Below are 13660 nucleotides of genomic sequence, written 5' to 3'. Positions count from 1 at the left end.
TGTTCGTTTTCTTTATTAATTTCATTTGCCAGCAAGAAAGACAGTATCATATTTTAAATAATCTGTAATGTACCCCCCGCCCCCCGCACCGACTACTTGGTATTACCCAACCGGCTTTCTCTCACTATTTTGCGCAGTCCCTGGGATGAATGGGTGGAAAAAGCTGACGGAAAGATGAAAAGGACACTGAAAGGCAGCCAGACAACAATTTTTCATTGTTTGTCGACACCAGCCAAAAAAAGAAAAAAAAAAGAAAATCCTGACCAAACGGAGGTACCCCGCTAAATTGGCTGTTAAGTTAGCTGAGCGTTTCTCAAAGTGTGGGGAGTAGATACATGACAAACATGTTTTGTGCCCATCTTTTTAATTACTTTATTTATTGACCATACACTCAAAACAAAACAAAGACACATTTAAATGTAAGCCTTACTTAACCTTTTCACACGTAAGTTTAAAAGTTTTTCAAGGCGACCGTTATTGATCGTAGTATCGCTTTATGGTTCCCATGGAGACGAATCATTCATTGCTTGTCAGCGCTGATGACTGATGATCTGCTTTTATTTCCTTTTTTATTCTAATTTCACAAATTTGTTAGCTATAGCAGGATATATCTGATATTCCCATTGTCAAATATGTGCAAGTGGATGTGTTTTGTTGTTCAAACACCTTTATAATGATCGCGTTAATTGAGTTGTATGCGCAACGTATTTTAGGTATCTATCTTATTAAAATAATATATAATATATAATTAAATTATGCAAATTAGCATGTTACCTTTTACACAAGAAAATTATTCAATAAATTAATTAATTAATAAATATGCCGCAAGTTTAACCCCCCCAATGGTAGACCCAAAGTTACGCCCTTGTTAACGCAACATCAGCAGCTCCACCGTAAACGGAAGTTGCGTCACTTCCTCGTTTGTGGCTCTGACGTGTCTGAGCGTGAGGCTTCATTCTGACGGCACGTTAAGTCAGGTGGAGGCCAACTTTTGAAGCACATATTTATTTATTTATTATTTTTTTAATACTTTTTTGTTGAACGGTGTTTGTTCGGTTGCTCGTAGTATCGGGTTCACTGGTGTTTGGCAGAGATGCTGGACTTCTTCGCCATCTTTAGTAAAGGCGGGATCGTGTTGTGGTGCTTCCAGGGAGCCGGAGTCACCGAACCCTTCAGCGGAGCCATCAACGCGCTCCTCCGCTCCGTCATCCTGCAGGTGAAGCCCGCCGCTGTCAGCTGTGTACAGGAGGATGTTAAATAACTCAAATATTGACTTACAGGTGCATTTGAGTCGGAGTTTGTGCCTGTTGGACATCCATAAGTGTTGCGTAAAGCTTCATGAACCAGCCTCGACAAACTGACAGAGATAATCGTATTACTATATTCATAAATGTAAATCTATCTATTCGTCGTTTCCAAGATGTTGATATAAATATTATTATTTTTAAAGAACACAAAAAAAATGTAATTGCTTGTAGGATTCAATAAAAAATACAGATTATAGCTCACTGTCAAATCAAATATAATGTTATATGAAAAATTATTACTTTTCTCCTCTAATAAAAGCCTATCACGTTATTGGAAAATTATTGTTATATCGATTTATTGTTATATTAAAATTATATTTCAGTACCTCACAATTCAAAGGGAAAAAAGTCAGAGTTGTGACAAACTCAGGATTGTTAATATCAAAATAAAATTCCGAGTTGTGAGATACAAACTTGCAATTTTGACATTTGTGAAAAATAATTGTGAAATAAAAAGGTCACAGTTATCTTTTATTTATTTTTTATTCTGTGGCAGAAAAAAAAAACTGAATTGCAAGTTTCAAGATGTAAACTTTAATTTCTACATAGTCATAATTTACAGTTTATATCTCAGATCTCTGCCCTTTTTGTTCTCAGAATTGTGAGATTTGTGCCCAAATTGTGAGATATAATCTATAATTTGCAAGAAGAAGAAAAAAAAAAACATTTTATCCGGTGGCAGAAACAGACTTTTATTGTAAACAGCAGTAGCTGCTTACTCAAAGAACATAGAATAGAAAACCACTAGTAAAAACAAACATTCCACAGATATTAGATATGTTTGATCAACTATTATCTAACTTAAAATTAATCAATATCATCTATAATGCAATCAACACTTATTCCGCCTTTTCAGCCAATTACAGCCTTTATTTTGATGAAAGATTAATCGTAAAAATGTCAGATTTAGATTATAGCAACATGTGTGTTAAGACATATGTGAAACTGAATGTTTGTTTCTTGGCTCTTCTTTTGCAGGAGAGGAGTGGGAATAACTCCTTCACCCACAATGCCCTCAGTCTCAAATACAAGCTGGACAATGAGTTCGAGCTCGTGTTTGTGGTGAGTGTAGATTTTCCTCCTTTCAATGCAAATGATCGAATTCTTCAGATCAGTCACGGCTGTCCGTGTGTCTGATGTTTGCCTCTGCTGTCTCAGGTGGGTTTTCAAAAGATCCTGACACTGACGTATGTGGACAAGTTCATAGATGATGTCCAGCTGCACTTCAGAGATCGATACAAGAATGAGCTGGAGAAGAGAGGCGCACTAAAGTTTCTGCTCAATCATTTTGAATTTGGAGATGACTTCCACATACTTCTGCGGTGAGCTAGACCTTTTCCTGGGTCAATAAATATACATTTTTGTCAAAAAAAAAGCATATTTTTGTCTGAAAAAAATTATTTTACTCACTCAAGCTTTACCAGCAGAGCTGTGTCCACATTGTTATTTTATTTTCAACACTTAAACTCTAGGCATCTTCATTATATTATGTGTGTGATTTGCAGAGAGGCAGAGGGCAGCAGCAAAGCCAAGGCCCCCGTCTCTATGAGGACTTTCAATGAGTCCCAGAAATCCCAGAAAACTGTGAAGTCTATGATTGAGACAAAAGATGGAGACAAAAGCAAGGAGCAAGTAGGCAAGAAAAGTAAAAATGCCAAAAAGGAAGGTGAGAAATGTGAGAGACGATTAATGTAGGAAACCAGTGGCTCTTTTCCCAAGCGACAGGTTGTTAATGCAACCGTTCTTTCATTTCTTCTCCTCAGCTGAATCAGGAGGGGATCAGGCTAAAGCTGCCCCGCAGACTGCCTCGAAGAAAGCTGTGGAGAATGGAAACGAGGGCCTGACCCAAGAGGAGATTATCGAGAGGAACCGTGCCAAGTTCATCAGTAAGCAGCTGGGTGGAGGAAAGCCAGAGAAGTCCAGGCAAGGCACTCTATGAATAGTGAGAAAAAGCTTTGTTTATGGCACATGAGGCCCTACTTTTGAATTTTGGGCCCCACGGGTGTCACAGATCTCAACATGATTTTCACTAAACATATCGGTCATCTGATGACATAGTTATAATAATTTATCCTGAACAAAGAAGATTTTTAAAGCAGGGTTATTATCATTAACTAAGAAGCTGCTTACAGTATACCTTATTCAACAAAAATCTTTAATGTGTTTAGGCCGTACATTTAAATTAAATAAAAAATTAAATGTATGCATTTAGCAGACGCTTTTATCCAAAGTCCATTGCATTCGGGCTTTCAATTTTTACCTATCATGTGTTCCCGGGGAATCGAACCTCCAACCTTGCTTTTCATAACGCAACGCTCTATCAATTGAGCTACAGGAACAGTATATTGGAAACACAAACTTTTGAATAGGTTTCAAAGTGCAAGTTTTTGGAAACAATATCAAAAATAAAAACATGAATTTGTGAAAACAGTGACGTCATGCACATGCATATTACGTGTTTAGTCTACAGGTATATTTGCAGACATCCTCTTTTGAAAATGCAAAGGAAGAACTTTTCTGTTTTTGTACAGTCGTCGTCACGTAAACATACCTTTAAACCATAAAAAATAAAATTGTAACTTGAAATAAAATAAGCATTAAATAAAAAAAATAACTAGTTAGCAAAGCAATATATTTCTAATTTTCGGTTAAGTTAAAATACTAAAATGATTAAATCTAATAAATAAATACAAAATGTATAAAAAAAAGAAAAAAAAAAAAAAAGTCAAAAACACAACAAAATACATTTTAAAACTTTGAAATATAAAAATTCCAAACGAACAATATAATAGTATAACATTTTAGTATCGTTTACAAGTTTTTATTTTGTTGTGTTTGTATAATTTTGTAAGTCGCTTTTGGGTAAAAACTGATTAAATGTAAATGTATCGTACAGTAAGTCCCCTAAACCCCAGAAGCCAAAGGGGAAGGTGAACCGGGTGTGGGATATGAGCGGGAAGAGGATTGCAGAGCTGGATTACAGTGGAACCAATGGAGACTCCAGTGATGCACAGAACCAAGACCCTGATGCCACAGCTGCACCGGTGAGCAGTCCATTATTACTCCTGACAGACGGTCTCAAACTCAAAACTTTGCAGATGAAACTGTCAGGTAACTGTGTTCCTCCCAGCTGATCCAGGTGGATTCAATGAAGGGTGACCTGCGAGGTGTCGATTATGAGTCCTCAGATGATGAAGATGAAGAAGTGCAAGAGGAGGACAAGGTTATGGTGGCAGACACTAACAAGAAAGGGTAACATTCTATTCAAATGTTGTATTTCTTCATCTCTACTCGCTGCTTCTGTGTCTACAATTGATATTGAATGTGCATTCTGTGTGGTTTCCCTGCAGAGGCAAAAAGGGTGGTTTCGGGGGAATGTTTGGGATGCTGAAAGGCCTGGTTGGAGCTAAAAATCTGACTCAGGAGGACATGGAGCCAGTCCTGGACAAGATGAAGGATCACCTCATCGGTATGACAAGTGCACATCATTCAAAAAAATGTTTTGTTTACATGTTTTTAAAACGATTATAGGGTTTAGTCATGGAAAGCCTGTGACTAACTGTAATATGGCGAAAATTCATCAAAATTAACTTTGACTTTGTTTCTGTTACCCTCATTTGTAAGTCATTTTGGTTAAAAGCACACACACACACACACACACACACACACACACATATATATATGGCATCTTAAAAAAGATACTGTAGTTGAAAATGTGTAAAAAATCTTTGTGTAAAAACATTTGAGTAAAATAAAAATGTCTTAAATGTTAAAATTGATATAAATGCATACTAAATTTAACAGTACAGTAAAGAGAAGCATAATTTTGTGATAAAAAAAGAGTAAAATAAAAATAGATTAAAATGCATAAAAATGATATAAATTAATACATTTAACTGAAATTGATTGAAATTGATTAAAAAAAGATTGCAATTAATCATTTGAAACAACTTTATGAATAAATAATACATCTAACAGCACAGTACATCTAGAAAAAAAATGATCTGATTAAAATAAGGATAATTTGATTAGATAAATAAGTACATGGAACAGTACAGTACTGTAGGTATAAACTAAGTAATAATTACACTATTTTTATATAAATAAATGAAAATTGTATTAAGTAAAAACATATCAAATATCTAATAGTACAATAATATAGGATTAAAAAAGCATAACCGAAACCTGATCCTGATAATATTTTATGCATTTAGAATATTAATTTTCCACAGTATAAACTGGGTCTTTATACATGGAAAATGTATTTTAAATTTTAAGATGCGTTCTCTCACATACGGATGATCATATTTGGGGATTAAAAACCCCACAGCTGGTTATCGATCCTTATAAAACTTGCTTGTGAGCAATACAGGATTTTGATTCATGACTTAATTGTTTTTTTTTACAGTCTGTTCTTTTTAATGAAATTATTGAAAAGATCATAAACGGACCTGATCAAAATAATGCTTCAAGATTTCATTAATCATGGAACTGTGTATACGGTCTACGTTATAGCTTGATCAAACTAATTGCAGTTTGTCTTTTCTTGTTTCTCTAGCCAAGAATGTAGCCGCTGAAATCGCCTCGCAGCTCTGTAACTCTGTGGCCAAGAAGCTGGAAGGCAAAGTCATGGGCACCTTCACCAGTGAGTGAACAGCTTTCACACACCTGTTTGTCTTGTCCTGCTTTCTGGCCTTCTGCTCATGTAAGTCTTCTCCTGGCGTTCTCTCTCCAGCTGTGGCCTCTACAGTAAAGCAGGCTCTGCAGGACTCTCTGGTGCAGATCCTGCAGCCCAAGCGGCGCGTGGACATCTTGAGAGACGTGCTAGAGGCTCGTTCTCAGCGCAAACCCTTCGTCATCACCTTCTGTGGGGTGAACGGTGTCGGCAAGTCCACCAACCTCGCCAAGGTAAAAAAAAAAAAAACACCTCAAAAGGTCCTTAAATTTCTTGAAATTACCCAATAGAAATTAACGATCTGGATTAACTTAAAACAGACTTTTGTTAAGAAGTGCTTGAAAAATTAATATGCAGTTGAGAATTTTAATGTATTCTGGTTTCATAAAAATGTCTCATTCTCAACAAGGCTGTATTTATTAAATCAAAAATACTGTAAAGACTGTGAATATACTGTGAAATAATATTGTTACAATTTCAAAGAAACGTTTCTTATTTAAATACATTTTAAAATGTAATTTATTCCTGAGATGCAAAGCTGAATTCACTGTCACATGACCCTTCAGAAATCATTTTAATAGGATTTGAATTAATTTAATAAGTCTTTACTAAATCAAAAGTATTTCTCTTTTTTTTTTTAAATTAACTGTTTTCAACATTGATAATAAGAAATGTTTCTTGAACAGCAATTCAGTACAGTATATTGAATATAATATGGAGGTCATGTGACTTTTTTTTTTTTTTTCTTGGTACAGATCTCTTATTGGCTGATCGAGAACGGCTTCACGGTGCTCATCGCGGCCTGTGACACGTTCCGTGCAGGAGCCGTGGAGCAGCTGAGGACTCATCAGCGCCGTCTGAACTCTCTGCACCCCCCCGAGAAGCACGGAGGGCAGCCGGCCGTACAGCTCTTCGAGAAGGGCTATGGCAAGGACGCTGCTGGGATTGCCATGGAAGCTATAGCCTTTGGTAAAAGACCGTGTGATTATTAAAGAAAGTAAACTTCACCCGGAGTCTTTTGTTAACACGTCTCTTTCTCTCTTGCAGCTCGTAACCAGGGCTTTGACGTGGTGCTGATCGATACCGCCGGCCGTATGCAGGATAACGCCCCTCTGATGACGGCTCTGGCGAAGCTGATTGCGGTCAACACTCCAGACCTGGTGCTGTTTGTGGGAGAAGCGCTGGTGGGGAATGAGGCTGTGGATCAGCTGGTAGGTGCAATGCCTCGTATGGCCTGTAGACGCGACTGCTACTATGACGTATCCATCTTCAAATGTTTCTGGATTAGGCTTTGTGATTTATCGTAATCGTCATAAAATCACGATTTGAGCGTGCGCGGTTTTTAAATTGCTTTATAGCACAATTTTTCCAAAGTATGCTGTCCACACCAATCAGAATACAGCGTGCCTTGATGGAGCGTGAGAACAGAACTGACCTGGCATATAGTCTGTTTTAGAGACATGTTACAACTTTTTGGTTTTCTTTTGGAAATCTGTTTTAAATTCACAATGAATGCATTTATGACTTTAAAGCATGTCTGTGTGTGTGTCGAAATCGTGATTAAATTCTTCTTCCACTTATATTCATTTGAAAATTGTGGACAGGATATTGTTCAAAGTAGAGCTGAAACAACGAATTGATTTAATCGATTAAAATAAAATATTTAAATAGTTGTCAACTAATTTAGTCATCGATTCGTTGCTAAATAACTTATTTGCCGTAAGCGGCTCATTTCGTTCATATTTTAAATCTGCGTTGACCAAAGTGTGGCAGTAATGAGCCACCGGAGGTTTTACTCAGCCAGTACAACAGGAGAAGTAGCGAATAGCCAATAGCTGGCCTCGTTTTATGTCACGTGCTTCCCGAACAGCGTCTCTGCAGCATTCAGCGGGATGTGGGCAGTGTTGCCAACTTAGCGACTTTCTAGACCCTCATAGCAACTTTTTTCCAAAAAAGCGACTAGCGACAAATCTAGCGACTTTTTTTTTGACAGAATTTATTTAGTCTCTGAGACTCTCCGGTAGTGCCGCACGAGCATGATCTCTCTCTCTCTCCCAGGGCGCGCACACGCCTCTCTCTCTCTGCATCTGCTCTATTCAGCGAGCAGAGAGGAGCAGCACTTTCAGTTAAAAAAAGATATTCTGTTGCTTCTAACTCTATTTTACATGCAAGTATAGCCGAAATCACAGGACAACCATTGTCTTAGTCTTATGTGTATGTGATTTCATTAGACAATGTCGTGAATAGGATTTTATTGCAGAGATTAACATCTGGAGCTGGTTATGCAGTCTTAATGGACCGCGTTTCAGTCATTATAATATTTATTCCGTTTCCATTTTGAAATAAATTTAGTAGCAGAGCTACTGCAAGAGATTTTTAGAGCTGTAAATCCATTTATCCTTCGCTGAAATTTCCGCGTCTTCAAGGAGAGAGCACGTCATGGTTGCTTAGCAAAGGCAGACGCCTCAGGGTCGCAACTGCACGAGCGCTTTGGGAACAAGGAGAAAGCGGTGCGCCTAGCGTTTTCTACGCGTTTTTAGGCGCGATATGTGAACGGCCCCTAAGACTTTTATTTGTGCAGATTCTCCAGTACAATGTTATTTGCAAATGTTTAGTCGTAAAAGCTGATAACATTGCTTTTTAACAGTTAACATTTACAGCTTTACAAACATGTTCTGTGATCAGTTTGTCGTTTACCAGTTCATAATTCAGTCGTGCAGCCTAATTATGACTGAATGAGAGAGGTAAATGTTTAAAGATATTTGAAATGCATTCACTGCTCTTTTTCACACAGCAGGTTTTTTGTGTGTGTCCGATTTGAGTTCCATTCAGGTTTCATGCCATTGGCACTTTATTCAAAGGATTGTTTACAATTTCACAGCATAAGCTATAAAGCTATTTCCCAGTTAATAATAAAAAAATACAACGCTCTGCAATATTATTCTGTTCTATCCTTATTCTTCGTGAAAATATGTTCTGAAAGATTCCTTAATTAGCTTTGTTCGGGATGTTAAACTACTTTAGGAGCTCTAAGGACTACAATGGTGAAAACATTATTTGAAATCTCCTTGTGAAATTTGCTAGAGTATGGGTCAGTGTTTTGATTGCAGAAGAGTTCGACAAAGGATTACTAACACATAATAAAACAACTCCAGGTATATTTTTGATGAGGATATGACCATGCAAAATGGTTAAAATCTCTTAAAAATCTATGCTGAATGATAAAGACCCTTTATTAATAATTTACTTAGGGAAAAAATGAAAAAAACTAAAATATAAGTACATAAACCGATTAATCGTAAAAATAATCGACAGATTAATCGATTATCAAAATAATCGTTAGTTGCAGCCCTAGTTCAAAGATTTACACTAGAGTCTTTCAAGGAAGATCGAAAGAATGCCGTTAAAGTCCTTAAATCATAATGGAAGATTTTTCTCTTTTTTTTTTTTTTTTTTTTTTAAGTAGAAATTGATCCCTTTCTTTAAACAAGGATGCATTAAATTTATCTGCACGGTGTGATGCTTCCTCAATATTCCCACTCTATCAGTGTGCGTTGTGGCTTGTTTTTTTTTTTTTTTGCTGTTGTTTTTTTTATTCTGTATCATTAAAATTTAGTTATTAAAAAGTCTTACAAATATACTGTATTTCATTTAATAAAATAAATAATTATTACAAAGAATTTAGGTTTCGACCCGAATTTTCATTTCGATGCATCCCTGTTAATTAAATGCTGTTCTTTTTACTTAATGTGCAAAAGTGTATCATGGTTTGCACAGAAATATCAAGACGTAAAAACAGTTTTTGTTTTCATTTTATTTTTAGTGGAAATTTAGTTATTTTTTGTTGTGTTTTTTACTTTTAAAATTTTTCGTCCACATAGATTTTTTTTTTTAAATAGAAAACTATTATTTTGAATTGTAATGATAGTTCACAATATAACTTTTTGTTGTCGTTTTATTGTATTTTTGCTCTGATAAATGCAGCCACGGTAACCAAATATCAAAAACAAACAAAATAAATAAATAATCAGACAGCCTCCAAGATATATAATTACAAAAATGGTTTGGTCAGTTTTAACTACTCTGAGAAGAGTAACAGGTACAACATGGCAACATCTATGTATAAGAACACTGAGAGACATAAAATCAAACACACACAAGGAGAAGATAATGCGGTATAACTCCATATCTGGGCTGCACGGGATATTCATGGATGGTGACCACTCTCTCACTTGTTCTGTTTCTATTGTATCCATTTGCATGTGGTAAACTGCTATCTGAAACCCAGTCCTGAGCTTCTCAGAAATATTCCACATCACTGTTGATGTAGAGGATGTTTGCTGCTGTGTTGTAGGTTAAATTTAATCAAGCGCTGGCTGATCATTCCAAGACTGACAAACCCAGGCTCATCGACGGCATCGTTCTCACCAAGTTTGACACCATTGATGACAAGGTATGACTCCAGGATCCTTTTTCATGGCTTTGTAACCGTTTATATGAAATGGATTTTGGTTAAGAGAAACTCCACATTGTTTCCTGTAGGTGGGCGCTGCCATCTCCATGACCTACATCACCGGTCAGCCCATCGTGTTTGTGGGCACCGGGCAGACGTACAGTGATCTGCGCAGCCTCAACGCCAGGGCTGTGGTCAGCGCGCTCATGAAGGCCTGAGATACACCACCCACATGACCTTCCTCTGCTGCTCCAGCGACGGTTTCGCTTAAGCTAGATATGAGACCCTCTCAGCTTCCTGTGAATGCAAACATGCTTTTCCTACAGGTTTAACTGAAATTCAGTTCTTATTTAGGATCCTCCTTTGTGTTTCGTTCCAGGAAAAAAAAAATAGTGTTTCAGTTTAATGAGTGGAAGGAATATCATTTGACTTGATCTCACCTCAGCAACCATTTTTGATTGACATGCAACACAGCCAATCAGACAGCATTGGTTTGGTTTTCATTTATGTAATGAGAAAAACTGTTCTCTACGATCAATTGTTCTTGTACTTTCTGCCCACCCCCCAAAAAAAGGTGGACTGAGGTGTTACTCAAATGTTATAAAAGATATATAATATATTCTAAATGTATTTTGTCTGCTTTTTGATTAGTGTAGGTCATTCAGATGATGGCCTGCAACCCAAACGGTCTCGTGAAATCAATACCATAGTGCCTCAAAACAAGTTAGCCGTTGTTCCCAAAACAATTCTGTGCAAACGCTGCCTTTTCTCACTCAGGCTTTCCATGTCTCTGGAAATGAAAAGTATTGTTAGGTTTTGTATGGTTGGTGCTTGAGGTTTAAAGGCGCCTCAGCAAAGAGTTGTAAAATGCTGCGTATACCAAACTGTCTGAAGCCCTGCGAAGTTACATATTTGTTTTAATTCATCAGTGACTGTCCTGCCACTCTTTCCTTTCAGATCCCGTTTTCTTAAAACAAATTCAGGTCTTAATTCTCTTTCACCTTGTGTTAATTAGCACTAGCACAGTGGCAAGACTGGACAGCTTCATAGAGAACATTTATTGTATTTTGAGAATGTGTAATATTTCCTAAATAAAAATGCTACAATAGCTTGTAATGACATCATGTTTGGTACTAGTAGCCTCTAATTGGTTCCTATACTGCTATTCTCAGCAATTCTGCGGAGGCCCGTTTTTCTGCCACAAGGGGAAAAAGATGTAACTGTCACTTTTTATCTCAAAATTCTGTTTTTATCACTAACAATATCAAAATGGCATGACATAATCTCAAGAATTCTGTCTTTTTTTTTTTCTCTCACAATTCCAAGTTTCCAAATGTAAGTGGCCTGCAAAGTGGACATCACAGGATATTTCAGCATGATTCCAGTTCGAAGCGAACGTATATGTTCCATTTAAAGTGCATTGAAGTGTGTGAGAGGTGAATTTAAATTGTATTAACAGATGTATATGATGTGAAGACGTTGCACAGTGCAAATCCATAAATGAATGTTCCGAAGTGAGGTAAACTTCAACAGATTTCCCCTGCTCAGGGAGTAGGGAGCAATGAACACTGTATAGGGACCATGTCAATGGGAACAGTTCACGCACAGAGCTAGCTTCTAATGATCTGATTATCTGAATCAGGTTTGTTAACAAAGAAAGACATACAATATGTGCAGAGCAGTGGGGCGTGAGGACGAATTGAGAACCGCTGGGAATAGAGCTTGTTGTTTGCCATTTCTCTGATCACAAATGCAGACATGGTTTTATGTTTACGTGGTGCGATGACTTTATAAGTCATTATAATCAGTAATTATGTCCCCACTGGATGCAATAAATGACTCGTTTGAAATGAGTTTTATGGTTTTAATCCTGTCTCGCCACTGTTCTGACCGACACAAGCATCAAAGTATGACAAGGGGCATAACATTTCCATCACACGCTAGAGGCATTCAGCCAATCACAAAGCACTGGATAGTTGACCAATCACAGCACACCTCTATTTTCAGAACAATGAGCTTTGTAAAAAAAAAAAAAAAACGGCAGAAAGGCAGTGCATACAGGAAAAACAATATACTACAGTATGTGGAAAAACGCATAAACACACTGCATTATACCACATACACAAAATAATGTTTTTTTTAGCAACATCATATGACCCCTTTAAGAATAAGGTGGGGGTAGATGTAATTCATGAAAACATATTCACTGCACATTTGGTATCAAACAGAAGCTTTATTTTACAACCGCTTTATAAATACCTAAAAAGACATTTATGGACAGAGATGATACCACTAGTTAAAATACAAAAGGTTTATAAACAATTGTTTACATAATTTTTTTCTGGCCAAGCATTTACAACTAGAAATAGGGACTGTCAAAAGTACAATAAAATGTATTGAAAGCTGTGTAGCTTGAGAGGAATGATGGCATTATATCATTATCCTCATTATTAGTCAGTCTCCTCCTGACAAGTTCAAGTAGATTCATGGATGCGAAGGTGCTTCTGTAAGTAAAGACTGAGAAATCACATGAATTTTGATTCATACCATCAGCTTATGATTTTACAAGTAGTAAAAGCATATTTTCCGGATTCTCACGCGTAAAGTGTAACACACGAAGTGTTTATTTAATTTTCTCCTCCTTACAGGACATATTTAGTAATTATGTATTTAGTAATAAATGTTCTTAATCATCTTTCAACCAATAAAAACAGTGTGTGTGTGTGTTATATATATTTCATAAAGCTTCTGGATCTCCCTCTGCAAAAACACACAACAATGTAATAACTGAAGTTATGGACTGATATGATGATTTTCTGTACACTTTGAATATATGCGAGTCTACTCAACTTATAAAAAAATACTTAAAATTGAAATGTCCTTTTCAGAGTAAAAATTATCTTTACGTATATCATGAGTTATTCATTTAGAAATATAAATAATTTTTCAGTTTTTTAAAGATTTTTTTAGTAATCGTAATAGTAAGTTGTTTTTATTAAACATATGCTTTTACAAAATGTTAATGTTGTACAGGAAGGATCCGATTATCTGATATTTTGACAGATTTATTAATATTGACAATCATGCAGGGGTCTCTGTAATATAATTAATTTTATTCTGTATGTTAGTCTCACCACATGACTTTGGTTTGGTGAACATAATTTATTCAAATATTAGTAGCAAATGCAAAAGTAACAAATAATATTTTTAATTATTTTAATAAAG

At 36.3% G+C, this 13660-nt stretch overlaps 1 protein-coding gene across 2 annotated transcripts; it reads left to right on the top strand.

Moving 5' to 3' along the window:
- The first annotated feature begins 860 nt into the window (after positions 1 to 860).
- Positions 861 to 11559, top strand: LOC127934198 (signal recognition particle receptor subunit alpha-like). Of its 2 annotated transcripts, XM_052531423.1 has the most exons (15): positions 861 to 977; positions 1067 to 1216; positions 2286 to 2369; positions 2466 to 2629; positions 2813 to 2973; positions 3071 to 3230; positions 4204 to 4351; positions 4438 to 4559; positions 4658 to 4776; positions 5866 to 5952; positions 6043 to 6215; positions 6738 to 6951; positions 7030 to 7193; positions 10337 to 10435; positions 10525 to 11559. In XM_052531423.1, the coding sequence occupies exons 2-15, from the start codon at positions 1094 to 1096 to the stop codon at positions 10651 to 10653; spliced, it is 1947 nt and encodes a 648-aa protein (XP_052387383.1). In that variant the 5' UTR covers positions 861 to 977; positions 1067 to 1093; the 3' UTR covers positions 10654 to 11559. The 2 variants fall into 2 exon arrangements, with proteins under 2 accessions (XP_052387383.1, XP_052387381.1); XM_052531421.1 differs by having other exon boundaries at positions 931 to 1216.
- The last annotated feature ends 2101 nt before the right edge of the window (positions 11560 to 13660 follow it).

Source organism: Carassius gibelio, chromosome A18, assembly GCF_023724105.1.
Source record: "Carassius gibelio isolate Cgi1373 ecotype wild population from Czech Republic chromosome A18, carGib1.2-hapl.c, whole genome shotgun sequence".
Classification (NCBI taxonomy): domain Eukaryota; kingdom Metazoa; phylum Chordata; class Actinopteri; order Cypriniformes; family Cyprinidae; genus Carassius; species Carassius gibelio.
The sequence above is the reverse complement of the archived record's forward strand: the minus strand, read 5'-3'. Positions and strand labels throughout refer to the sequence as shown.

What these genes read in the sequence shown, in the direction of transcription:
- LOC127934198 (XM_052531423.1), top strand. Translation starts at nt 1,094, where the DNA reads ATGCTGGACTTCTTCGCCATCTTTAGTAAAGGCGGGATCGTGTTGTGG. An exon ending in TCCGCTCCGTCATCCTGCAG is followed by an intron (nt 1,217 to 2,285) that starts GTGAAGCCCGCC and finishes CTTCTTTTGCAG; the next exon opens with GAGAGGAGTGGGAATAACTC. An exon ending in GCAGACACTAACAAGAAAGG is followed by an intron (nt 4,560 to 4,657) that starts GTAACATTCTAT and finishes GTTTCCCTGCAG; the next exon opens with AGGCAAAAAGGGTGGTTTCG.